General features: G+C 49.3%; 1 protein-coding gene across 1 annotated transcript in view; it reads right to left on the reverse strand.

The window, feature by feature from the left end:
• Window positions 1-518: 518 nt before the first annotated feature.
• Window positions 519-26342, reverse strand: part of Ccdc12 (coiled-coil domain containing 12) — a 55403-nt gene continuing 29579 nt past the window's right edge. Inside the window, exons 3-8 of the mRNA XM_048424403.2 lie at window positions 21197-21264; window positions 4849-4928; window positions 3656-3717; window positions 3450-3484; window positions 930-1006; window positions 519-846 (exon numbers count right to left, since the gene is read on the reverse strand). Coding sequence (XP_048280360.2) covers window positions 764-846; window positions 930-1006; window positions 3450-3484; window positions 3656-3717; window positions 4849-4928; window positions 21197-21264 — 405 coding nt within the window. The 3' untranslated portion in view covers window positions 519-763. The remainder of the gene's footprint in view (window positions 847-929; window positions 1007-3449; window positions 3485-3655; window positions 3718-4848; window positions 4929-21196; window positions 21265-26342) is intronic.

Raw genomic sequence — 26342 nt, forward strand, 5'->3', positions numbered from 1 at the left:
GGCCCGGGCTCCAAGATCACACCTAAACCCTGGCCCTCCACAGCCTGACCTCTAGCAGAATGAACTCCTGTCAGGGCCCTAGAGCTCTGGCTGGAAGAGGAAAGAGCTGCACTGCTCGGGGCAGGGAAGAATCAGGGGAACCAGTGTGGTGGACTCAAGTCATCAGTGGTCCTATGTGGAAATCTGTGGGAGGATCCAGATGACCCCTATGGGAGCCCCTCCAGTGTTCCTATACATTACTGCAAGGCTCGGGGCAGTGGGGGAGGGGGGTCTGGGAGGTCTCAAAAAGACACGCTCTGTCCCTGTATCTGTGGCCCAAGAGTTCTGAGATGACCATTGCTGACTCTGACTAGAGACTTGGAGCCAGCAGGCCAGCCCTGATCCCTACCCACACCTCCAGCCTTAACAAAGCTGGCCCAACCCAGGGGTAATAAGCACGTTGAGCATCACCTCTGCATTCTAAGAGTTCAAACCCAGAGAATCTAGCAAACGGGAAATAACGACAGGCCTCTACCACATGGGAGTGTACTTGTCTCTATTTCCAGAAGTTAAAAAAAAGCTCAATATACACATCTATGTACAGACCTCAGCTCGTAGTGGTGGACGGCCTGGGGACGAGCTGGCCTCATCTCAGAGGCTGAGACTTGACTGGGCTAGCTTAGTTCTCGAGACCTGGCAGTGCTGGCCAGCCTAACCCCACCCCTGGCTATGACCATCTTCCTGTAGGGCATGGGTGCTGGGCAGATGGGACATGAGGAACACCTCAGTCAGAATCACAGGCCTCTTGTCCAGCGGTGGTGTCCACTGCAGAAGCCAGGCTGTCTTCTTGGCCTTTGAGCCGTTCACCTGAATGGGGAGTAAACAAGTGTTAAAGGCCTGTGCTAAGTCACCACCCGGGGGCAGGACCCCGCCAGCCAGGCCGTGCTTACGGATCAGCTCTGCAATGGCTCTCTGGGTCCGCTTTTCTAGCTTCTCCAGCTTCTTGGCCACATCTCTCTTGAGATCCCTGGAACAGGGAAGAGGGGAATTGGGAAGCTAAGGGCTTGCATGCTGGGATCTTCCTGCAATGCTTCAATAGTTATATCCTCAGATGTCTGAGGGGCTGTTCTGGGAAGATGGACTTCTCTGCTCTTTTGGGTCATCAAGAGCTACCATTCTTTCCGGGTCCACTGAGTTAATAACTAAGCTAAGGGAATTGCGCAGTACAAACCCAGCTGAGGTAGAGGGCTGAGACAAAAGGGGTCTGCTATGTTCCCTAAGTCAGCACCAGGGAGCAACTTGCCTAGCCAGCTGCCAGCCCTGTTCCGTCTCCTGCCACAGCCACCCTCCACTACTGGGGCCTCCAGATGTGCCCATGAATTCAGCCTGAGCTCTCTGGTTCTGCAGTTCCTACAACACACACCTCATGCCTGTTTCATCAAATTAAAGCGCTGTAGTAGATGCTGTATCTACATGAATCTGCAGGCAAAGAGAACAGCATTGACCTCTGGCCCGAGGCACAGAGACACATGCTACAGTCTACAGCACCTCCCTCCCTCCCTTTCTCAGCTCAGTCGGAGGGTCTTGCTGTTGCGGAAAGTTCCTTTACACTGTGCGAAGATGTGTCACTGTGACTGGTTTAATAAAGAGCTGAATGGCCAATAGCCAGGCAGGAAGAGGCTAGGTGGGACTTCTGGGGACAGAGAGGTCTCAGGGAAAAAGAAAGGCAGAGCTGCCAGCCATAGGAAGCAGGACATGCAGGAGGAGAGGTAAAAGCAATGAGAAATGTGACAGCATATAGATTAAAAGAAATGGGTTAATTTAAGTTATAAGATCTAGTTAAAAACAAGCCTAAGCTAAGGCCAAGCTTCCATAATTAATATTAAGTCTTGTCATATTTTTGAGCTGGTGGCCCAGATACATGCTTGAAAGTTTGTGTGTTTTCAGAGCAAGGGGACCAGACACCAATGAAAAGGGGTGACCCGCAGGGCAGTGGTGGCACACACCTTTAATCCCAGCACTCGGGAGGCAGAGACAGGGGGATCTCTGTGAGTTCGAGGTCAGCCTGGTCTACAAGAGCTAGTTCCAGGACAGGCTCCAAAGCTACAGAGAAACTCTGTCTCGAAAAAACAAAGAAACAAAAAAACAAGAAAAGGGGTGGCCCAACTGAACCAACCTCTCAGACGCCTCTGTTGCAGTTTCCTCAGAGTTCTACATCCAGAACAGCTTCAAGGCTGCTGGCTGAGATGGTCCAGCCTCACAGACTATTCTAGCCAGGACTTCAGGTAAGCCTTACACTTTCCCATTGCACAGAGACTGGACAACAGATGTTACGGCTAGTTTTCCCACATCCTGACCATTATCTCAGCTTTCTCAGGTTCCCTAAAGATGCTGTCACCCACAGACAACAGGAAGCAGTCTAGAGAACACAACACTCACCTTCCCAAAAGGTGGAGTGGGTTGTTATTGGTCATTTGTTGGATTATGGATGTTTGTCATCATTTAGGGGTCTTGGGTCTTTGATGGGATTGAGGACTATCAGATAGGTTCCCTTAGTCATGATAGAAAGTAAATTGGGTATAAAACTTTGGACTCATCAAGAGAGGATAGATAATGGAGTATTTTCTCTGAATTTGCCAAATACAAATGGACTAGACACAAATTACAATTAAAATGTAATTTTTACCTGATAATTGTTCTTACTGTTTATAGTTTTATTATGTTTTAGTTAAAACCTTTTCTTTTAGACAAAAAGGGGGAAATATTGCAGAATGTTCCTTTCTACTGTGTGAAGATGTGTCACTGTGGCTGATTCACAAAGAGCTAAATGGCCAATAGTTAGACAGGAAGAGGTTAGACGGGACTGCTGGGGACAGAAAGGTATCAGGGAAGAAGAACAAAGGAAGTAGGATGTGCAGGAAGAGATGTAAGTCACGAGCCATATGACAGCACATAGATTAGTAGAAATGGGTTAATTTAAATTGTAAGAGCTAGTAAGAAAGAAGCCTAAGCTAAGGTCGAGCTTTCATAATTAATAATAAACTTCCATGTCATTTTTTGGGAGCTGAAAGCCCAAAGAAAAATCCACCTACACCTTGCAGGCTTCTAGACCTGAAGCAATTGGGTACCCTATTTTACAGTCAAAACAGAGACATAAACCCATGTCTGCTTATCCATCCATTTTCACTGTGTTCTCCTGAGCACAAATGTGTACTGCTCAGACGGGGCCCCCAGAGCAGGTGAGTTTCCACCCCTGCAGAAGGCTTGAAGGGACAGCTGCTTTCATACCGTGCCTCAGCACTTCACCCTCTGCCATCAGTCATGCTCTGCTTAGCCCTCATTTCAGACTTGTACAGATCTATGCCTGCACCGCTTGTCCCCTGCCTGTCCTTGGCTGTCCACCCAGCAGGGGCCTATGATATGCAACAAGCACCACCAGCCCCCAAAGAGCCTGCATGGATAACACTTACCAATCAGGTTTCCGGGGTGCCAGGTTGGCCAGATCCTAGGGAGACAGGAGACAACTCATCAGGACCAAGGCCCACCCTCAGGGGAGTGGAGAGACAGGCCACAGAGGTAGAAAAATGAAGACAGGCAAGGAAGGAAGCAGAATGGGAACAGAGACATCTAGAGGAGGAAGCTACACAGCCAGGGAGAGGGCCACCCAGGTACTCACCACTTCCTCAATGACAGGCTCTGGCTTGGCAGCCTCTAGCTGCTCCTTCACCTTCTCTTCCACTAGAGGGTGCAAGAACAACACAGATCTGCTGGAAAGGAACTGCTGTTTGGCAGTGGTCAGCCTAAGGGGCCCCAGGGAGGGGGAAGAACCCCAAGTTTCTTGCTCTTCCCTCTCTCCTAGGCCCCCACTCAGTCACAGGTCTGAAAGAGGCCTGGTTTCCCAGGCTGAAGGTAGACCTCAGGGCCCAGAAAGGGACAGCAGTGGCCTACAGCTGAAATGGACAAGGTCCAGAACTCAGATTCCCAACAGTGAAATGGGAGGTTCCTGTGTACACGGGAAGTGCGGCATTAAAAGTGAAGGTTATAAGGATTTCCTCTGGGTCCCTCCTGGCCAGGGTCTGGGTGGCCTCTCTTCCCATCCCACCTTGAACTCAGTGACAGGCTCCTCCTGCCTCTACCAAGTCATTAGGCCTCTGGGTGGCTCCTGAGGACAGATGGCAGAAACACTAACAACCACAGGCTCTGGGTTGCCTTTAGCCCTGTCACCAGGGACATGTCCTTCTGTCCTTTCGCTCTCCTGCCAGACAGAAGTCCTGGGTGGCCTCCTGGCAGAGGGAAGGGGTCAGTTTCTCATCCCTCTCCCACCCTGCCATCACTCCATCAGGTGAGGAGTGGACTAGCAAGAAACAAATGGACAACGTCTGAATTTTTGATGAGGTGGATCTGTGAGCTCCACGTGAGAGCCTGTCTTAAAACAACCAAACACAAACAGATTCTTCAGGACAAAGGAGGTTTTGCTGCGGAGACCGGAGGCTTCCTATTCACACTGCTTTCACCCTGCATTCTGGCAGTGGCAGAACCTGAGCTGAGCCCCTCGCTGGCCTTTGTGTTGCTGCTGGCTGTTCAAGTGTCTATAACCAGTCTCTTTGGGGGTCTCTTATTCTGCCCCTCTCCCCAGGGGCACAGGACTCACCACCTTGCCCTGCTGCCCAAGGACCCCATGTCACTTCTACTCGTCATTACCTGGGGGCTTCTGGCCCCCTCCAGGATGGGAAGTGCAAGGGGTCTCTTTCCTGCCCTCACGGCCCCTTTGTGGGCGCTGAGGTGCTCGAGTATCCCAGGAGCCTGTCTGGGACAGGCAGTCTGCTCTGAGGTTGATGAGACACAGGGAGGAAAGGGCAGCCCATGTACCTGCGACTGGTTTGGCCTGGGGGACCCTCCTCCTCTTCAGGTCCTCATCCTCGGGGACGTAGTTCCGAAGCCTGAGACCCCTGTGAGAGCAGAGCACAGGCAGTCCTCAGTACAGCAGTGGGGTGGGGGCAGGTGCTTCTCATTTGCTTCCCACAGCTTACAAGTTCCAGTGTTCCTCCTATTTATCTGGAGAGGGCCGAGTGAAGGGAGGAACAGAACTTAAGCATCAGGTCCCCTCTCCCCCATATTCCAGGAGCTGGGGCCAGGGTGACGGGGAACATTCACTAGTATCTCCTGAACTACTCTTTGAAATTACCATTTGACAGTTATGAGGGCTAAGGGTCAGAGATTATGCCATTGTCCTGAGGTCACACAGCAGTGACTGCACATCTGAGAACAAGGCTATGCCAAGGCTTGTGGGTTGAGTCACTCCTAAAAGAGAGAGCCTTCCACACTAGCGCTGCAAGCCCAGCCACCTTTGGCAGAGCCTTCGTGTCCTGGAGCCAGTGTATGTCACATAGTGTAGCACCTTTAGTGGAAAGGGTCTTGTGTGTACAGGGCCAAGGGTGTGTGGCTGAGTGACATAAATGTGTGTGTGTGTGTGTGTGTGTATGTGTGTGTGACAAACAAAGGCAGTATGATAGACAAAGATCCCAGGGGATGGCTTCTGGGCCTGAGGCTACAGTGGATGGGACCAGACTGCAGAAGACACTAGGTTGATCCGCTTCCTACCTGATGACAGTGGTCCACAAATGCCATGGGGACAGGTACAACATACACAAGGCTGGGAGACCATGGTTCACTCTGCATGCTGGTGAGACCTACAAAGCTATGCCCTGAAAGGTCTTTTGAATGCAGTTAGAGAAACCCAAACCTAGGGGTGTGGAGTCTCAGAGGCCAGAATCACCCAGCAGGAGCCCAAACCCAGGCCTTTTGCAGGCCACCTCCCAGTTCAGCAGCTCATCAAACCCCAATCACATACAGAGTACTGTCCCTAGGAAGAGGGGGCCTTGGCTACCCCACAGGGCAGCAAGGTGAGAATTCCAATGGGGCCTCTGAGCTTAGTGATGGGGAGGTGTAGATAGCAGACAGACCCGTAGGCCAGAGAGGCACAGAAGTAACATCTCTTTTCCCCACTCTATTGTGGGGCCTTGAACTCTGGACCCACGGAAAGTTCTAGGTTTTCAGACAGCCTTCCAACTGTGAGACCTCTGCCTAGGTTGCTGAAAGGGCAAGCCATTCTACAGTGAGGAGCATGACACCTGTGGTCACACAACTAAGGACAATGCTGTGAACTTGGAGCTTCACCTGTGCCTTGCTCCCAGCTCACATACCAACATACCACTTCCTCCCTCCTGCCAAGGCCCGTGAGGAGTGCCAGTACCCACATGGCCCGTCCCACACTCGCAGGGGTACCCTGTCCCTGTTCTCTATGCCTGCACAGGCCTGCGGTAAGCAGCAGGTCACTGAGGCACACAGTGAGAGAGTGGAGTCTGTTTGCTACCATGGCTTTAGTTCACTATAGGGTGGGGAAAAAGAGGAAGAGAAACTGGGTGTGGGAAGAAAATGGCAGGGATTACTGAAATGAAGGAAACAAAAGCCCCAAACCCCACAACTAGGTCCAGGTTCCATGATTAGTCAGAAGAGGACAGTCTGCAGCAAGAAGCTCCATCTGCAGCCCCAGGTCTTCAGGAGGTCACCGGGATGATGGGGAGCCCAGGAGGGGAGAGAGAAGTCACAGTAGAAAGAGAGCTGCAGCCCTGTGCCCACTTTCCAGCTCCACTCGTGGAGTAAGCCCTGTGTGTGTGGACATGCACCACTCGAGAGCAGTCAATCTAGGCCCTCACTGTGAGAGGGCCCATTTGGGACCTTGGTTTCCACGTCAATGAATATGGAGGCTGTGCTGTGTGCCTGGCTCTATCAAGCTGGGTTCAAGCCCTCACCTGACTCACTCTGAGGGCAAAGGAAGAGGCCCTCTTTAGGAAGACTGACTAGCTGCCCCAGCCCACTGCCAAGAACAGGAGTCTCGGGGAAGGAGCTCTGGGTTGTGCTGGAGACTTTTCTAAGCAGGACCAAGATTTAATTCCCTTTTCCACAAACAACTTAACAAACCTAACTGGAGACCCAGTTTAAACATCAACTGACTGGCCTTGGAGAAGCGCCAAGATGACAGGATTGCAGGAGCTGCAGGCAGAGATAAGAACTGCAGGACAAGGGCCTGCCTGCCCTGGTCGTATCTTAAGTGGGGTCTGCAAAGATGAACTTCCTGCAATCTCAGGTAGGAGAGAGAAGAATGTAGTGGGGCCAAGGACGAGCAGGACCCTGGCAAAGTCCTGGGCGGGCTTTTCATTGTGACCCCATCCTAAGCATGAGTGGACCTGCAGCACGTGACTCTGCCAAAGCTAGAAGCAACCTGTAAGACAGCAGAGCAGGTGGGTCGCCCCTCAGCAGGGCGTGCAATGGAACTGGAACTCCATCGGTCTCCAAAGGGTGGGTCAGGGAACTGCTAGAGCAGCTGCTGGTGAGAAGGACATAAATTCTCTACAGAGGAAAAGGAGTAATCCAGAACTTCAGATGCACTCCAGAATTACTGTGCATAACACCCATGGTTCGCTGAGAACAAGGAGGAACAGAAATACAGGCAATGAAGTGGGCATGGAGGTGCAGGCCTGTAATCTCAACATTTAGCAGCCTGAGGTGGGAAGATGAATTCTAGCCAATCTCAGCAATACAGCAAGACCCCTTTCTTAAACAAAACAAACAACCCCTGCCCTGCCCAAGTAGAGCAAAGCAAAACAAAAATTAAAATATAAAGCATGTGTGATCCTGTTCACCTATAATTCCAGGACTTAGTAAGAGGAGGATGGATTGAGGGTTCAAGGCTAGCCTGGGCTACGAAGTGAGATTCTATCTCAAACAAACAAATAAAATATAATACAAGAGGCTAATCCAAAGGGCATGGTACCTGAATGTCCTGAGGCTTACATGGGACAGGAAATAGAAGACAACTACTACATTTTAATAAACAACTTTTTAGGACACTTGTTAAGAAAGCATGCTGTCCTCCCTAGGAAAGACTAAAAAAAAAGACTAAAAAAGACTAAAAAAAAAAGGAATGGAGACTACATTAACAAGGTGACAAAAAAGGAACAACAGGTAAAATGCCAGGCCAGGCTCTCTGAAAGCAAGTTCCTTTTACAGATGAGCAGCCTTCTTTCTAAAGACTGGGTGTGGAGGGACCATGTGCCCGCCAGACTAGCAAGGCAAGCCACCACCTACCACTTTCTTAATGGGCCAGGAAATGCTGAGCTGCCTGCACTCACACGGGGAGGCCATTCTTCTGGGGATCATGGGAGCCAACTGCTGGTTCTGCCTCCCTTGACCCTCCGTAGAATAAGTAGCTGCTGGGGAAAGGCGGGGGCGTCTAGTCCTGGACATTCATAGTGTGACCTGGGCCCAAATCTTGGTTTTGATGCTTTTGAGATATGGAAAACCATTAGTATCCACGTGGATGCCAAGGTCATCCATCTCTACAGAGGTCGGGTGTGAATGGCTGAAGTCATCCTAACTGACTACAGCAGGGTCCTCTAGAACAGACATCTCATCTCCATGGTTCTGCTCAGCTCTTTGGCCTGAGAGCTCCACCTGGCGGGATGAAAACAAAGGAGACCCACAGCACAAGGGACAAAGCCTCATATGCAGCTGGCAACAGGCCACCCAGCACACACAGGCCTGGCCTGCAGAGGCCTCTTAGTATCCCTCACAGCTGGCGAATGCAGCAGACAGAAAATGGTCTTTGTGTTGCCCATAAGGTAGCAGGGTCACCAGGACACTTTCCTAGTAGCTGAGGACAACCAAAGGGCCTCTTTCCCCCTTTCTACCCGTGCGCGGCTCCCGTCTGCCTAGTCTCTACCAGCTAGCTACCAGTTAGTGAGCTCTGGAAACTGGGCCAGTAGAAGCCGGGCTATCTTCCTGGTCACCACAGCCCTTTCTGCTGGGACCTGGGTATGAAGCTGCCTAGGACTGAAGCCTGCACAGGAAAAGGAGAAGATGGGTCCAGCTCCATGGATCCTTCCTACTCCTGAGACAAATTATCAGGACAAGAGTTCACAGGAAGTGTGGGGTGATCCCCAAATCCCAGCTTTCATGTAGCAGAAGGTAAAGGTGTGGGAGAGCCAGGCCAGAGGAGAGCCAGCCTCTGTTTGAAGAGGACAGAACAAGCCAGAGTCCTGTTAGAGCCCCTTGCTGGAGCCACCTCTGCTTCTAGGGGAAGAAGTGTGTCACACGAATCCTGGCTCTGTGCTGCCATGTCCCATATAACTGGGGTGTGACCTGACTAGGGGTTTCAGGGGATGAGGAAAGGACAGACACAGAAAAGCTGGGATAAGGTGGACTGTGCATGTGAGCACTGCACAGCCTAGAACCTGTGTGTGCTCACTACGCATAGCCGGTGGGGAGCAGTGAGCTAGTGAGGTGGGGCTGCTGTAATCCCCCAGGAGGAGGGAGCTGCAGCTCCTAGCATGTATACAACTGCCTACATTTGTAGTCCCAGTTGGGCTCAGAGGAAAGCTTTGGCATCCCTCTCAGCCTCACCTGGAGAAGGCTTTGCCATGCCTGCGGGTCTGAGGCTTTGGTCCTTGCCATGGTCACACCCATGTCAACAATCTGAGCTTCACTGGCTCTTTACACAGTCTCTTAAGGCTTTCTCAGATCCACACTGGACCAATGGAAGAATGTCACAAGGTCAAAGGAATAAGGACACTCTCTATGGCCTTTTTAGAATGAATGCCAAGACACACCACACAAAGAGCAAAGTGAAGGAAGGCTGTAAACTGGTCAATGGTGTACAGAGACAGACCCGCTGGGAAGGATGTGTCTACCCATGGAGAGAGCTAAGTCGCCAACCCAGAAGCCAGGAGTGGGGAAAGGTATTTCCTGGTGTTCCTTTAATCTATTCTAATGCTGAAACACACGAATCCCTCAGAGCAGGAGATGTCTAAAGCTGTACCCAGACAGCTGCGGTACTGAGGTCGGTCATTCCATCACCACTGGGAAGGACGGCTGCAAAGGAGGGTTGCCTGTGGGATGGGAAATGCACAGGAACACATGCTTACATCTGCGTGAGATTTTTAAAACTGTTCTTGGCTTTCTGTAATTTCCAAAATTTCTGAAGTAATCAGTAACCTGGTTACTATAGACAACCAGCCGAGTAAGCGGATTATAGGACACGAGAAAGGAAGAGGCAGCAGGGGTGAGGTGAGGCTGGTCCAGGACGGTGGACTGTGACAAGGAAGGTCCATAGCAGTCACCTGAGGTGCATGGCAAGAGACCAGTGAGCCCCAAGCTTCTAACATCCCTGCGCCGCATGCACTCAACTTCCCACAAGGCCCCTCTCCTTTGGCAGCCTGAGCCTGAGCTGAGCCTTGATAATTTCCCTACAGACAAAACAGACAAAAAGGCCACTCCAGTGTCTCTCCACTCTCTCTGGTCCAGGGGTTCTGGTTCTTCCCCTAAGTCTAAGTTTCCCATGGTTCAGGTCTCCCTTAACTGTGTTCCCTTAACAACCCCCCTAGGTCTCTAGCTCCTTCCCCTAATGTCCCTACCCTAAGGTGACACTAACCACCTCCTCTCGAGTTCCTCCTTGCCCTACATGTGTTCCCCTCCCTTCACGGTGGCAGCCATGCTATATGCATGTGGTTTTAGGCTCTGCCTGACAAGCTCTGGCACTCAGTCTATGCTGCCTCCAGAAAGGAATTCATGGGGTGCTTAGGGAAGAGCTTTACTTTTTAAGAGGCACTTAATAACTAAGGAAGAGTACAGCCAGAAGGAAGTAAGCTAAGAAGCCACTGTATCCCATAGATACAAAGTAGGAATGTGGCTAGGTCATAACGGCCTACTTATAAGTAATGTCTACAAATCTTTATGGCCAAGCCACAGGGCAATGTCCAAGCTGACACTCTATTGAGTCCATTTCTAAAACAGGCAGCATTTGTATCCACTTCCCCTATCTCCTCCCCTGGTATCTAGAAGATCTGAATGGTGCTGAGGCAGGCTCAGTGACCACAGCAAGATCTTCCTCCAGGCCAGCTGCAGGGACTAGCCTGGAGATTCAGGGGAAATCACTCCTAAAACACTCTAGGGTGTTTTATTTTTACACCTTCCTATGTGCCACAGAAGCAATTAGAGAAGGTCAATGTTCCTTGTGGACTATAGACTCAAAAATGAAAGGAAACTTTGAGATTATGTACCTGATCCAAACAAGCATCCATGCTTTTTGCCTACCGGTGGGCATTAGTCCCTTTTCTCTTCTCATAGGTCCTGAGGGTATTTCACACTTACCCATTGCCATGACCCTTGTAGAGGGAAGGCAAGACGGGGTCAGCCAATCCTCATGGCAAGCTTACAGGTCAAGGCTGCCTTCAGTTGGCCACCTTGGTTCCCCTGATCATCCAGTTCCCCTCAGAAGCCAGTAAGAAACAGGATAAATTTCTGCTCACAATAATAGAAAGTAATGGTAGTAGTAATGGTAGTGGTGGTGGTAATGGTAAGAGAAAGGCCAAAGCCAGGATGAGCCTGCAGGGTTCCAGTGGTCAGCAATGCCCAGAGACAACACAGCAATTCTGACCACAGAAAGCTTTCATTAAAAAAAAAAAAATTAACTTGTATGTATGCATGTGTGTGCGTGCACATGCACATGTTGAATGTGTGTGTGTGTATATGTGTGAATGTATATAATGTATGTGAGGATGTCTTCAGGAGTCAGAGGACGGCGCTTGGACACCGAGAGCAGAAGTTACAGAGGATTGTAAGTGTCTCAACCTAAGACAGAACTCCAGCCACCTGGAAAAGCAACAAGTGCTCTGACCCGCCTCGCTGCGCCATCCCTCCAAGCCTCAAGGCTCTCGTTTTTTATCTCTAACGTACAGAGACAGCCCAGCTCCAAGGCCCCCACACCCATCTCTATATAAATAAATAACAAAGCCTTGCTGACCACAGAAATACGGGCAGAGGCAACAGTCTTAGATAGTACTCTCGAGGCTGACTTGTAAAAGACCCACGATCCCACCCTAGGAAGATCACTATTCAAACAGTAACCCACAGCAGCAAGTGGAACAAAATGTCCTCCACAGAAGTGTCTGGAAGCAACAGAAGCAACAGCTAGGAGGCAGACCACCACCCCAAGCCCCAATCCTGTGCTAACAGCACCCTTCCAGAGAAGGGGACCAGTTCAGGATGGTGTGATCATAGTGCCACTCGTAAAGGGCCCCCAAGTGACATACAGATGAGATCAGAACATGGACACGGCAAATAGGAAACAAAGGGATGTTTTCTGTCGCTGGTGCTTAATGTTTTCCTTCAGAACATTAAGTGGCTACATGACAGCCAACGGAACTTTACAAGGGCCAGTGGTGGTGTCACTCCTAGGCAGAGAGACAGTCCTACAGCTGTCTCCCCAAAACAGGCTTTGAAATCTCCCAACCTTCTGCCTTAGCCTCCTGAGTGCTAGGATTACAGGTGCGTACACCGTACCCAAGGATGGTTTATAAAGAGCCAGCACTATTCCAAGCTAGTCACTGGTTCAGCCAGACTCTGCCCAGTGAGCACCACCACCCAGAACCCCACCCTCACTCTCTCACTGACTCACTGAATTCTCTCTACCCATCTCACTGAACACCACAACTAATGGGTACTTAAAGAATTAGAAAGAGGGCACAAGAGATGGGTCAGTGGTTAAGAACACTTGCCACTCCTACAGAGGACCCAGGCTTGGTTCCCAGCACCCACAACTGTTGTAGCTCCAGCTCTAGGAGAATCTGACGTCCTCTTCTGACCTTCTTGGCATTGTATGCATATGGTACATATACATATATACATGTAGGCAAAATCCTCACACATATAAAATAAAAATAAATCTTAAAAAAAAGAAAAACAGGTTGGAGATGTTGTTCAGTGAGAATCTTACCTAAAAATAGTATAGAGCTCAATCCCCAGACACACGCATGTATATATTCATAGTTCCTCTCTCTGAAGTAGCAGATATGTCAAAATCAAGGGCTAACAAATAAATCAATACTTAGAAGTATTAAGGAATCACAGAAAATTTATTTCTCTGGATCAATAGTCAAAATATTCTACATTAAACATTTATAAAACAATAGGATATGCACAAATGTGTCAATCTGTCCTTCTCTTTATTTTTCAGTGCTGGGATCAAACTATGGCTTGACTATGTAAGAGCTCACTAAGCTAGAACCTCAGCCATTTTGTATTGAGAGAGGTGATAAGCTGACCATAAATCTGTATTTTCTACAATTAAAAAAAATCGTATGTATACTTGAACAGCAATTTAAATTTAAATCCAGGTATGATGGCACACACCTGTAAGTTCACGCAAGAGGACTCTCTGGAGTCTGAGGTCACTGTGATTACATAGCAGCCAGGGCTATGAAATGTCTCAAAAACCCAAAACAAAGCAAGTGTGTGTGTAAGCGTGTGTGTGTGTGTGTGTGTGTGTGTGTGTGTGTACACATATTTAAATTTAAGAGGAGAAATAAGGCTGGATGTGGTGGCACACGCCTTTAATCACAGTACTCAGGAGGCAGAGGCAGGCGATCTCTAAGTTCAAGACCAGCCTGGTCTAGGACTGAACATAGCAAGTTCCAGGACAGCCAGGGTTACACAGAGAAACCTTGTCTCAAAAAGGGGGGGGGCTAGAGAGATGGCTCAGCAGTTAAGAGCATTGCCTGCTCTCCCAAAGGTCCTGAGTTCAATTCCCAGCAACCACATGGTGGCTCATAACCATCTGTAATGAGGTCTGGTGCCCTCTTCTGGCCTGCAGGCATACACGCAGACAGAATATTGTATACATAATACCTAACAAAGAAACAAAAAAAAGGAGGAGGACGATGACGAAGGCGAGGATGAAGGCAAAAACAAAGAGAGATAAGGTTGAGGGCTTATTTCCCAGAGGGCTCACAGATGAGAGCTGGCACAACGGCTACTTGAAGCCCAGATGGTTGGAGCTATTGTGGATATACTGTCTCCCATAACAGCTATTGTATCTTAAGCAGAGCAGTTGTGATTACCCCCAATAAGTCCTTAAGATGGTACCTGTTGATAATCATCATGGGGAGGGCCTGGAAGTCCAGACAATACCTCCTGAGCCCCTTCCCAGCTGGACATACTCCAGCCAGCAGCACACGGTCATGAGAGTGCTACAGTGCACAGAAGGTGGATGGGAAACTTCATCTGTGCAGCTATGGGGAGGCCAACATGCCGGGGTGGGCATAGTCAGTGACACAATTGTTGTGGGGTCACCCAGGCTCCTTTAAGTACTCTCTCACCCACATTCTTATCTAAGTCCAACAAACAGGCAGGTTTAGCACGCAGGGCTAGGATTGAACACTTGCTCTGTTGCCACTGGTGCCTTATCTGTTTGATCAGGTCTCCCCAAAAAGAAGTCAGGCAACAGGAATACAGGGAAAAGTCCAGTGCTCCTTACCCGGGGGCCCAACCATAACTTCACAGAACACTGCGGAAGGAAGTGGTGCTCATCCAGCAGGCTGCCCTGGCCTGCAGATGCCTGACTCTTTATAGGACTGCTGTATCCTTCAGTCCACCCTAGACCTGAACCAAGAGGATGCGGAACAGGGTCTGGATTCGTTCCTGTGCGGAGTAGCACTGAAAGTCAGGAGGGCGGGGCAGGATCATGTAAAGCAGGGAGGGACTAGGCAGAGGGCAGAGCAGCTTCATTTTCTCACTGGTGACACAGAAGCACGCATGAGCTCACTGTTCCCACCCTAAGCATGAGCTAGGATGCAGGGAAGGCCCAGAGTCAGTCCTACCGCCTTTCATTTGGGAGGTTTTAGCCAAGTTCACCTGCCTGACTGCGGTTACCGCACCTATACACCACACCCAGCCGGAGAGGCCAGATCTCAGAAAGGGACTCTGAAAGCACCCAAGATTGTGACACATAAGATAGGATTTTTTTTTTTCAAACAGAAAGGGAAGGCCCCAGCGAAGCTCCCACACTCTTCTACACATGCCCACTGCAGGTCACAGGTGAGTCAGCTTCACCGCTGGTCTTAAACAAGTGCTTTCTTAGTTTATTCTTCCCAATTCCCAGCCGGCTCCTGAGAATTAAATCAGGAAATGGGATACTGCGTGCTGTTTCCAGGTTGTAGCTTTGGTGAAAGAAGGGAATCAGAGCCATACCACTGCCTGGTGACAGGGTACCTGCAGTCTGAAGGTGGGAGTAGCCCTTGTGGTCACCAAGACACACCTTGGTGTAAGGACCCTGGGACCGACATGCAAAAGCATTTGCCAGACTAAAGGCACCAAGCCTGGGGCTGGGTCTCAGCAGGGCAGGATCACTGTCTTCAAGAGTCAAACACACATGGAACCGGGGACCACCTTTTCCACCCTGGGGAAGGCAGACCAGTGGCCTAGTGTCCTCCCTAATGTGGATCACTAACTCCAAGGGGGAAACCACTGAGATCTGTTGGATCTAGGGACCTGGATCCAAGGGTGGGGAATATATGCCAGATGGTTCAATTGTAGAGTGAGCAGAACCGGGGATTTGAGTCCTAGCACAAAATCCAACAAAGACCAGAATCCAAAGGTGCTGGGAAGTTGTTGGGACCTACTTGTTTAGGCATTCGGCATGGTACACTCCTGTGTCAGATATAGTATTTTGTGCCTTCCTGTAGGGCCCTGTCTTCCCTGTTCCTCGAGGCCAAAGCACAGGATGCAAGAATTGTTTACGCTAACCAGCTTAGCTTCCCCCCTGCTCATTCTGCCAGCCAGAGGGAATTAGTTCAAAGCCTTGTTTCTGTCATTGCTATGATAATTTCACCTGCTAAGGAAGGTCCTCACAGGCGCCCTAAATCTCCTCCCATCTGTCTGTCAGGGTTCCCAGCTCGATACCCCCTGCATGGAGGCTCAGGCCTCTGACACCATGCAGCCAACACCCCTCTTCTCACTCCCAGGTGGGAGGGGGCTCTCGTCCTCTTGCCTCCAAGTATATAAGCCTACGTGTGCTGAATAAAGTTGACATTTACCCTTTGGGCAAATGATCGGTCTCTCTGTGTGTCGTGTGTCTGTTTTCAACTCCTAGGATATTGGTCCAGACTCGCGGTTCGGTTCGTGAAGCACGCACCCACGCACCCGTATTGAAGAGTGGGTTTCGCAGATAAGCGCGGGACACCTCCCCTATCCTACTTCATAGACCAATGGTTCTCAACCTTCCTAATGCTGTGACTCTTTAATACAGTTCCTCATATTGTGGTGACCTAGCCATAAAATTATTTCCCTGCTACTTCATGACTACGGCTATTATTTATGAACTGTAAGGAAATATCTGATATATGACCTCAGTGAAAGGGTCTTCGACACCCCCTCCCCCAGTGGGTTCATGACCCACAGGTTAGTAAAAACTGCAAAATACCCTCTATAAGGTGGAGCCTTGAGGCACCTAGCAGGGAGGGCTTGCCTTCAGGAAGCAAAGGTAGCTGACAAGAGCACCACTTTTTTTAAGGCCAGTTTTCCAGCAAAACCTCTGCAGTAAGCAGGGGCCCTGGGGATGACTGCCTCCATGGTGAACCCCAGATGTCCCAGCAGGTTTAGCCACAAGGAGGCTGGCTGGGACAGGAGAGAAAGCACAGTGACCTCTGGGGGCCAGAGGTGCGCCCCCCACCGACCCCACAAGCCTGGCCTGAGCCTGATGACCTTGGGGCTCACTCTTTCCTGCTACAGGTTTGTTTGTAGGGGAGATTAGACAAGATTTATCCTAGAAAAAAAAAATAGAATTTCTGACCCACTGATTCAATGAAAGTCTAATAAAAAAAATGCTAGCAAGTCGTTTTCTTTTCTTTGTAGATATTCACAAGCTGGTTGTTAAAGAGGGCAGGAGCAGAGAAGAATTCAGAGACAGTCTCATACTGTAGCCACAACAATCCTCCTGCCTCAGCCTTGCAAGTGCCGGGATGCTGGGTGTGAGCCACCAACATCCAGATTGACTGTTAAGTTTATAAGGAAAGAAAGGACTAGAACAACCAAAACAATTCTGGAAAAAAGTCTTATGGGGCAACTGGGTAGTGACTTGAGCTAGGAGTCCACCTATGGGCAAGCCATGAACACCAGACTGGCTCAGGAAGTGGGGACAGGGACCCTAGAGTGCTTCATAGCCTCAGCTTCATAACCCTGGCCTTGCAATGTTTCTAGCTGGACAGCTGACTGTGAAATGAGGCCACGTGGCTTACTTCCAAGAGTAAACAATCTACCAAGTAAATGAAGTTTTGCACTAGCTCCTACCCCTTCCTCTCTGGGCCACACATGCTCATTTTTACTCCCATGCACCCACCTCGCTGTTTCCCCAGCTACTGTCCTAGCTGTAATGTTAGCACATGTGTTCTCTAAAAGTTAAGGCGGATTTAAGCTGTGTTTGTAGGTAACCCTGTTGGGAGGGAGGGCCTCCAAGTGTCTTCCTGCTTCTCAGAGCCCCACACGGGTATTAGTTCCCCATCAGTTTTCTTTCATTCCCGATTGTTCAGCTGAAGATACAGAGGCTCAGTGAGGCAATGTGACTCACCCTAGGGTCAAAGAGCTAATAATTTGCAAGCCCTGACCCCTAAGTTGGATGTGACTTTCAAATCCCAAGTCCACTCTATCTGCTTGGATCCTACTCTTTCAGGGCCTATTGTTGAAAAAAAAGTTTTTAAACTGCATGATGATCTAGTTGTTCAAATCAATTGAAATGGCCACCAGCCAAGTGTCTGTGCAGTGTCAAGGCAAGCAGACCTGGGTAAGCAGTGCCAAGTGACCTGCAGGGGAATTGGGCCAGGTAGATCTTGCACTCTTGCCAGCACACAGGTGCTCACAGACAGCAGGTCCCTGGGGTCATCTGGTGGTCAGAGTTCACAGCTGGGTGGCAGTGTATGATGGAATGGCTGAGGAGGAGCCCCAGGTCAGGGAGAAAGAGCAATGAGGAAGGAAGGTGAGAGAGAGAGAGAGAGAGAGAGAGAGAGAGAGAGAGAGAGAGAGAGAGAGAGAGAGAGAGACGGCCTTCTTCTCACTGTGAGACACGACCTTCTTCTCACCGTGAGAGTCTGCGTGAGGAGGCACCAGGCACAACTCAGCCTTGTACATCCAGCCTGGAGCTCAGGTGCAGATCCTGAGTCCTTCAGCATCATTCCCAGGGTGGACCTCCACTGACAGGGTGTAAACCTGGGGCCACGGCGCATGAGTAGAGATCCTAGGCGTTGAAGAGCTAGCTATGTCTGCCCAGTCAGGGCTTGCACTACCCACCCTGGGCCCAACTACCCAAATTCTACCCTCTGAATTCCATGTCTAACTCAAGGCACACTTTCCACAAGGCCTTGTCTTGTCCCTCAGCGAAAGACAGCCTAAGCAGACAGTTCCCATAAGACACTCAGGGCTGCTGTCCCCCAGGCTTGCCCTCCAGCTCACCTGGACAGTAGCAGACTGTTCACCTCCAAGGGGCCCAAGAAGTCAACGTGCTCACTAGTGATCAGTCTCAGAGGCCAGCCCTCCAATGAAGCTGAGGATCACCCTTTCTCCCCAAGGGAACTGTGGCTATCTGGTCTGCTGGAATCCACAGGTCTCTGCTGGAATCCACAGGCCTCTGCTGGAGCCCCTTTCAGCCTCGAGTACCTGCCCTTTGCTTCATTCTGCCCTTCCTCAAGGGCTCAGGCCCCAAACACGGTAGTCTAGGGTCAAGGCCAAGGGTCTGGTTCCTGTTACTCTGGCTAAGACCCAGACTTGCCTTCCTGTGCTCTCTGAAGGCATTTGAGACCTAAGGGTCTGCTTTTCTCTGGGAGCTGCAAAGGAAAGTGCAATTCCTTGCTAACTACTGCCTCCAATTCCCAAGTCAGACGAGCTGCACGGTACTCACGAAGCACAACACAATCACAGTGAGCTCAAACAGAACCTAATTCAATATCTGACATGCTTGGTCCTCAGCTGTTGGGACAAAAGGACAGATGTCCAGTGCTATAATGCACACAACCTCTGCAAACCTAGCAAGTGAGCGGGGCCTTGATTTGGCCTCACACGGTGGACCTTTTACCCACAGGAGCTGGAACTAAGCACTCCTGCCTCTTCTTTCTCACAGTTAGGGTAGAGGGTCATAATGTATGTGCTCACCCTCCTTCAGTCAAGAAAAGCCGCATTTCTCTGTACAGTGAGATGGGCTGCCCTTCCCCTTTGATCTCTGTTTAAAAATAAAACCACACATTACAAACAGTTAAAGCCATCTTGGACCCAGTTTCCTTGCCTCTTCACTAGTGTTAATCCACAGCCATCTCTCCCTCCGTGTTCACACTGTTTTTTCACAGTATCTAGCAGCTTATCACACTTCCTCTTCTCAACAGTCTGTGTCCCTTTAGAGCACGCCACCACCTACCGCTGCCTCCCAGGTGTCTACAGTGGCACCCCACATAGCACCCAGCAGATAGGCTGTGAAGTTGCCTCAGACTGAATAGTATGCATGTATCATTTCTAAATTTATTCTCAATCCTGAACTTGCCTTTGCTTTGCTGCAGCACCACCTCTGAGATTCAGTAGCATGACGGTCTAACAGCAGAGTCTCATGCTAACTGACCTGCTTACCACTCACCAGTGACCTTTCTTTCTCAGCAAGGAGGGAGATGGACAGAGACTGTCTAGTGTTATCAGAGGCAGCTCAGAAGAAAGAATCAAGGCTCCAGCTAGCAACTGAGAACCCATGAACAAGCCAGAAGGTTTCCTTCTGGCTTTTAAGTAGTGACTTAAGAATTTTAAGTGATTTTAAGAATTTAGTGATTTTAAGAATGAGAGAGACCATGTAGGTATCTACCCCCAAATCATACAAGTCTGGGAGCATTTGGCAAAGAGGCCCTGAGGTGCTAGGGGCTTCCAAAACCACATAGCTCAGTGTGGAGAAGACTACCATCACAAGGCTCTCAGAATAGAGAACTGTTGCCATATTCTGAACCCAAGAGAGATGGCAAGGACCTTGAAGGACTGTCAAGAAGACAAAATGAAAGGGCTTCCTGACTGCTGTAGGAGATGAAGACAGAGAAGAGGGCCTGCTCTTTGAGACATTCCTTCACCCCAGCGAGGCTTGTTCCAGTATGACAGTTCAGCTTCCTCTGGGGAGCTCTGCCTCCCCACAGGGCCATCCTACCTTCGACATCAAGGCCTACCCTCTGAGCAGCAGTTCCTGTGCATGAAGAACGCTGTCCAGGGCAGAGGAAATCCAAGCCATCTGTTTATAAAGATGCAAAGTCTAACCGCAGCCATATCCTAGCTGAGAACTGAGCAGGACAGGGTGAACATGACTTCCTGGATAGCAGGCTGTTCTGGCATGTAAGATCAGCTGCAAAGCTATTCCCCACTCTACATGCTGGTTCCCGCAGAATTCCCTGCACTTTTTGAAAGACGATGGAAGACCTCATGCCTGCCACCATAAGAGAAGGCTGGCCAAGCCCCTCACATAGGTTGAGCATAGTCAACTTAAACCAGCTCAACCAGACAACAGTATTTCACAAAGCAAGAAAAATGTTCTAACTATAAAGGAAGTACAAGCGAAAAGAAGGAAAAAGTGGCCTCTGAGCTAAGCTCCATGTGTAAACTGAATGTAACAGAGTGATTCCAAACTGGGAAGGGTGGTGCACACCTAAAATCCTGGCACCTGGAAGTGAAAGCAGAAGGATCAGGAGTTTAGGACCTGCCTCGGCTACACAGTTGAGACCAGTCGGGACTATAGGAGCCCCTGTGCCAACAGACAAACAAACAGGATAAATCCAGGCTGGGAAGGCAGGTGTGAGTAGACCACGTGGCCCAGACAGAGCTTTACAAGCTAGAAGAGATAAGACTAAAAGATGTAATGTACAGCTAGAATGCAACGCAAGCTAAGAGTGAGACCAGCATTTCTCAACCTCTGGGTTGTTTGGGGTGTGACGGATCCTTTCACGGGGGTCACCTAAGACCACCAGCAATTACAGACTCTTGCATTATAATTTGTAAAGTAGCAAAATTACAGTTATACAGTAGCAATAAAAATAACTTTATGGTTGGGAGGTCACCGCAACATGAGGAAACTGAATTAAAGGGTCACAGTGTTAAGAAGGTTGAGAACCAGCATTGAACTAGACAGTAAGCGAAAAAAATCTTATATATAGGGACATATACAGAATATATAGGGACAGTCCTAACTAGTGACAGAGTTGATCTTTTCAGGTATGAACAAGACACCCAAGAGAGTGGTGTCCAGTTCTGAATTCAGCACTGGGGAAATGCTGGTGGGGAGTGCGGGGCAGTGTGGCGTGGCTGGAGCCCATAGGCCTACCTATGCTTCCCATCTTCTTCCTCCTCTTCTCGGAGCTGTTTGGTCTGTGGCTCCCCATCTTCTCTGTCCTAGAAAGAAAAAAAAAAAAAAACAGTGCTCAAGGAGAACACTCCTACTGTGGCCCAGGTCACCTGGGGAGCTGGTGAGGATGACAATCAGGGCCAGGTGACTGAGGGGTGTGGGTACAGGAGACTTGCTCTTCCCTGCTCCCTTCCTGGGCAGAACGTAAAACTCCACAACCCTCCCAGCACTCGGGAAGCAGAAGCAGGCAAATCTCTGTGAGATCAAAGCCAGCCTGGTCTACATAGTGAGGTCTAGGACAGCCAGGGCTACAGAGAAACTTTGCCTCAAAATAAAATTAAATTAAAAAACATCAACAATAAAAAAGCCCTCCATGATCCCAGACACAAGGTTGTCCTTGATGACAAGCAGGAAGAGCTGGAAGGTCTTAGATGGCAAGAATGCAAAGCTGGTCAGAGCTGGATGGTCACCAGTCACCTTCACGGATATGGATGGAACCATGTGTTCAGCTGGAGGGAGATGAAAGAAAGATGGTCACCAACACTAGGGCAAGATGAGTACTCAGGCCTTCTGGCATTCCTTCCAGTCCAGAGACCTCTCCAGAGAGACCCACTGGATCCCTTCAGAATAAACCTACCTTGGACCAGGCTTGGAACAAGACTCACTGCCCAGGTCTGTGATGTACTAAATGAGACGGAATTTTTCTTACATTTTGTGTGTGTGTGTGTGTGTGTGTGTGTGTAGAGAGAGAGGGAGGGAGAGGAAGGGGGGGCACATATATGCCAGAGAGCACATGGAGGTCAGAAGACAACTTCCAGGAGTCTGAAAAGGTTAGGACAATTTTCAGGGGTTGGTTCTCTTCCTCTATGGTGTGGGTTCCAGGGACTGCTCAGGTTGCCAATCTTGATGGCAAACACCTTGACCCACTGAGCCACCTTACCAGCCTATAAATCTGCCCAGCCCCCATTCATGTAAGACATGTTTATCTTCAAGTGCTCCGAGGACCACGACTTAAGGGCACCACCAGGTCGCTTCTGCCTATTGCAGAAGGAAGTACCCCCTGGGTCCTCTCTTCCCAGTATCACTATGGTTGGACTAACTGGCCCTGTGGACAACCTGATCACAGGTGTGTGAAGACATGGACAGAAGCAAATGAATGAAGTCATGCCACAGGTCTAGGGCTTGAACCACAGTCCAGGAAGAAGCCCTGCATGCTAAGGCTAGCCCACTAGAAGATGTCAAACTCACTTTGTTACTGGCAGTGAACTCTGCTGGAGTGGTGTTCTGAGAAGGAACCTGGAAGTTTCTACCTGAAACCTGTTGTGATGGCTGAGAACATGCTGGAGCTGACATCAGATTCCTCTCCTAGAAAGTGCTGTATGCCACCAATAGCTGCCTCCCTCTGGGGTGACATCTGCTTCATGTTACTGTCTACCAGTGCTCACCCTGGAGATCCAGGGCAATGGCAGACACTGCCATTCCTTGGCCATATGACCTATGGGTCTGGCCCACTGAAAGCCTTCTATAATAGAACACATCAAGATAATTTCTGTCCTCAACCCAAGCAGTTTGGTCTCATGGGGATGAGGCAGTGGGAACGAAATGAGACAAACAACATAATTTTCTGGACATAAGGAGGGGGAGAATCTGGGTTTCCTCGGACAAAGAGACAGGATGGGAGAAGCATTCCCAGGGTAAAAACCTGAACAAAGGTAGTGTGTGGTCTAAAGAACAGACAGAGGTTCAGGCTTGAGAAACAAGCTAGCATTCTCTGAGTGGCTCAGAGGGCAGGACGGCCTCAAGAAGCTGAGCTGGCATGGGCTCCCTCCCTGACTAACGGCTTGCCCACAAAGCTACCAGAGGTGCATATATTCTTTCTTTTTCTTTTTTTTCTTTTTTCTTTTTGGTTTTTTGAGATCTTTCTTTCTTTTTTGTTTTTGAGACGAGGTCTCACTATGTAGCCTTGGCTGGCCTGGAGCTCACTATGTAGAACAGGCTGGCACCAAACACATCAAGGTCCACCTGCTTCAAGTCACCTTAGTGTTGGGAGTAAATGTGTGGAGATATTCTAAAAAGAGCTCCATCCTAACAGCAAATCCCAGAAATGCTTGCCTCCAGGGAAGAGGCTGGCAAACCGCTCCCTGGGATGGAGGTGGTAGAACAGAGAGCTCAGTCCCCACCCCACCCCCTTTCTGGAAGGGTTCTGTGCAGCTGACAGAAGAGGGCACGATCTGCGTAGGAAGGACCCGCCTCTGGGAGGAGTGGCTTGCCCACACCATGCCCCTTCCTAACCAACATGGGGAAGGTTAAACTCAATCAGACAGGCTGCCACTGCTACCTCCCAGAGCCTCAGAAACACTCAAGTGCCTTGGCAAGGGCCAAGCTACTCATTAACAAGTGAGAAAACAGCCACATATCTAAGGGACATTTTAAAACCTCCTAGCCATCTGGCGAGTAGGCGCAGCAGTGGTCTACAAACAGCCAGTTAAGACCCCCATCTGGGATGTAGAGTAGAGCAGAGACCACAGGTCGAGGACAGACACACATGGGTGACAGTAGTGGGTGAACAAAGAAATAGGGCACAGAGGTGGGGGACAAGGTGTACTCTGGCCTCCCCGTTAAAGAGTGACTCTCAGGTGGGACAGTAAGCATTCCTGAGAAGGATAATGGCTAATACTGGCTTAGGTCAGCAATGCTGCCCCACCCTACCCCACTCTCCTGCCGGGATGCCGGAATCCCCCCTACCCTGGCCTAGATCACCCCCAGCCTGAGAGACACAGATGGGTTCAGAACTGGGGTTATTGCAGGAGCGCTCATCTTAGGTTCTCAGATCATCATGGGAGACGATACACATCTAACTCAGAAACGGCTATCAGAGGTAGGAAAAAAATGTGAAGAGATGCCCAAGGTCACAGAACCTGCCTGTGACGTAGCAGATCTGGATCATGGCCCTCCAGGTCTGGCCCCAGAGTTCTTGCCAAGAATGGCAGGCAGCCTAGCAAGAGCAGGACTGACTTCCTAATGAATAGCTCTGACCTCAGCCACCTTTCCTGTATCCCCACATGGTTCAGGCATGGCCACGTGCACAGATCCAGCCATAGCCAGCCCAAGTCCAGGTCAAGGCACCAGTGGACAACCAGAAATATAGGAGGCCTCGGAGTCTCACATCCAGACATACCATGATGAGACTCCCTAAATCAAGCTCAGTGTCCTAACCCTGGGCCCCATACTCTCCCCAAGTTTCTCCACCTTTCCCCTTCTTCCCAAGCCCCGTTTTCCATTCTGTTTTTCTTTTCTTCAGATTTATGAGTTTTTGTTTGCATGTACGTTTGTGCAACACATATGTGCCTAGTGCCCATGGAGGTCAGAAGAGAGAGTCACATCCCCATGGACCTGGAGTTATAGATGGTTATGAGTAGCCATGTGGGTCCCTGCAAGAACAGGAGCTCTTAACTGCTGAGGCCTCTGTCTAGCCCAGCCCCACTCCATGTGTGTGTTTGCCTACGTGCACGTCTGTGCAGCACATATGTGCCTGATGCCCAGAGAAGCCAGAAGAGGGCACTGGATGCCTTAGAACTGGAGCTTCAGATAGTTGTGAGCCATGTGGGGACTGGGAATCTTCTGGAAGTGTAGCAAGTGCTCCTAACTACTGAGCCATCTCTCTAGCCCTCCTAGGAGTCATTCTCGCTCCCTCTCAGGTCCTTAAAACCAAGTCCCCAGCCATTCTCCTCCACCCTCACTAGCCAAACAACTTTTTTTAAAAATTTATTTATTAATTATGTATATAGCGTTTTCCCTACATATATGCTGCAGACCAGAAGAGGGCACCAGATCTCATTACAGATGGTTGTGAGCCACCAAGAGGTTGCTGAAAATTGAACTCAGGATCTCTGGAAGAGCAGTCAGTGCTCTTAACCTCTGAGCCATCTCTCCAGCCCTAGAATCCAGTTTCTTAGACTGTGGATCAGGACTCCGTATGGGGTCATATAACTGAATGTGGGAAACATGAGAAGTTTAGCAAATACACAATAACTAAGAAGTAATTGAAGACTAATGCACTGAATTTTTGGTGTCTGTGGCACTGCCCACCTTTGCTGCCTGGAAGGCTTCACTGCGGCTTTGGAGCTGAGCACACAACTTGTGCACTCGGGCCTTTGGTGTCAGAAACACCCAGCCCTGGATTCAAAACTTTTACAATTTTAAAATCCTAGAGGATCCTGGTTTGATTCCTAGCAGCCACGTGGTAGCTCACAACCATGTGCAGCTCCATTTCCTGGGGATCCCAAAGTCTCTTCTGACTTCTGCAGGCTCCTAGAGTACCTAATACACTGGGGCACACTCATTAAACAAATACCAAAACAAAACAAAACCCCAAGGTGGATGACCCCTGAATTTTTTTTTGAATTTTAAAATTAAAAAAATTTAAAAACTACCCTAAGTTATGAACCAGAGCATTTTTTGTTTTTGTTTTACGTTTCTGCTCTTAGGAAAACTTAATTACAAAAAAATATTAATATTTTTCTACCATTATTCATTATCATGTGTCAAATTATTTTTGGATTAGACTGTTAGGACGTTCAATTTTAAAAACAATTGTGTGTCTTTGCATGTGTTTATGTAAATGCACATGAATTTGTGTACATATGTGGAAGCCAGATGTCAACCTTGGGTATCATCGCTCAGGGGTCAGTACCTTGGGGTTTTGTTTTGTTTTAGTATTTATTAATGGAGCTGCAGATGGTTGTGAGCTACCACATGGCTCTAGGAACCAAACTGGGATCCTCTAGAACAGTAAGTGCTCTTAAACGCTGAGTCATTTTGGCAGCCCCATCAATCTTGTTTTATTGAAACATATCTCTCAGAAGCCTGGAACTTGTTGCCAAATATTCTAGGCTAGCTAGCCAGTGAGTCCAAGTAGCCAACTGTGATTCAGCACTAAGATTATAGACACACAAGAGCATGCCTAGCTTTTCAGTTTTATTTATCAGCACTATCTATCTCTATCTATCTCTCTATCTCTCTCTCTATCTATCTCTCTATCTATCTATCATTATCTATCTATCTATCTATCTATCTATCTATCTATCTATCTATCTATCTGGTACATGCATGTGTGGAAGAAACC

Source organism: Myodes glareolus, chromosome 4 (genome assembly GCF_982192425.1).
Source record: "Myodes glareolus chromosome 4, mMyoGla1.1, whole genome shotgun sequence".
Taxonomy (NCBI): Eukaryota; Metazoa; Chordata; class Mammalia; order Rodentia; family Cricetidae; genus Myodes; species Myodes glareolus.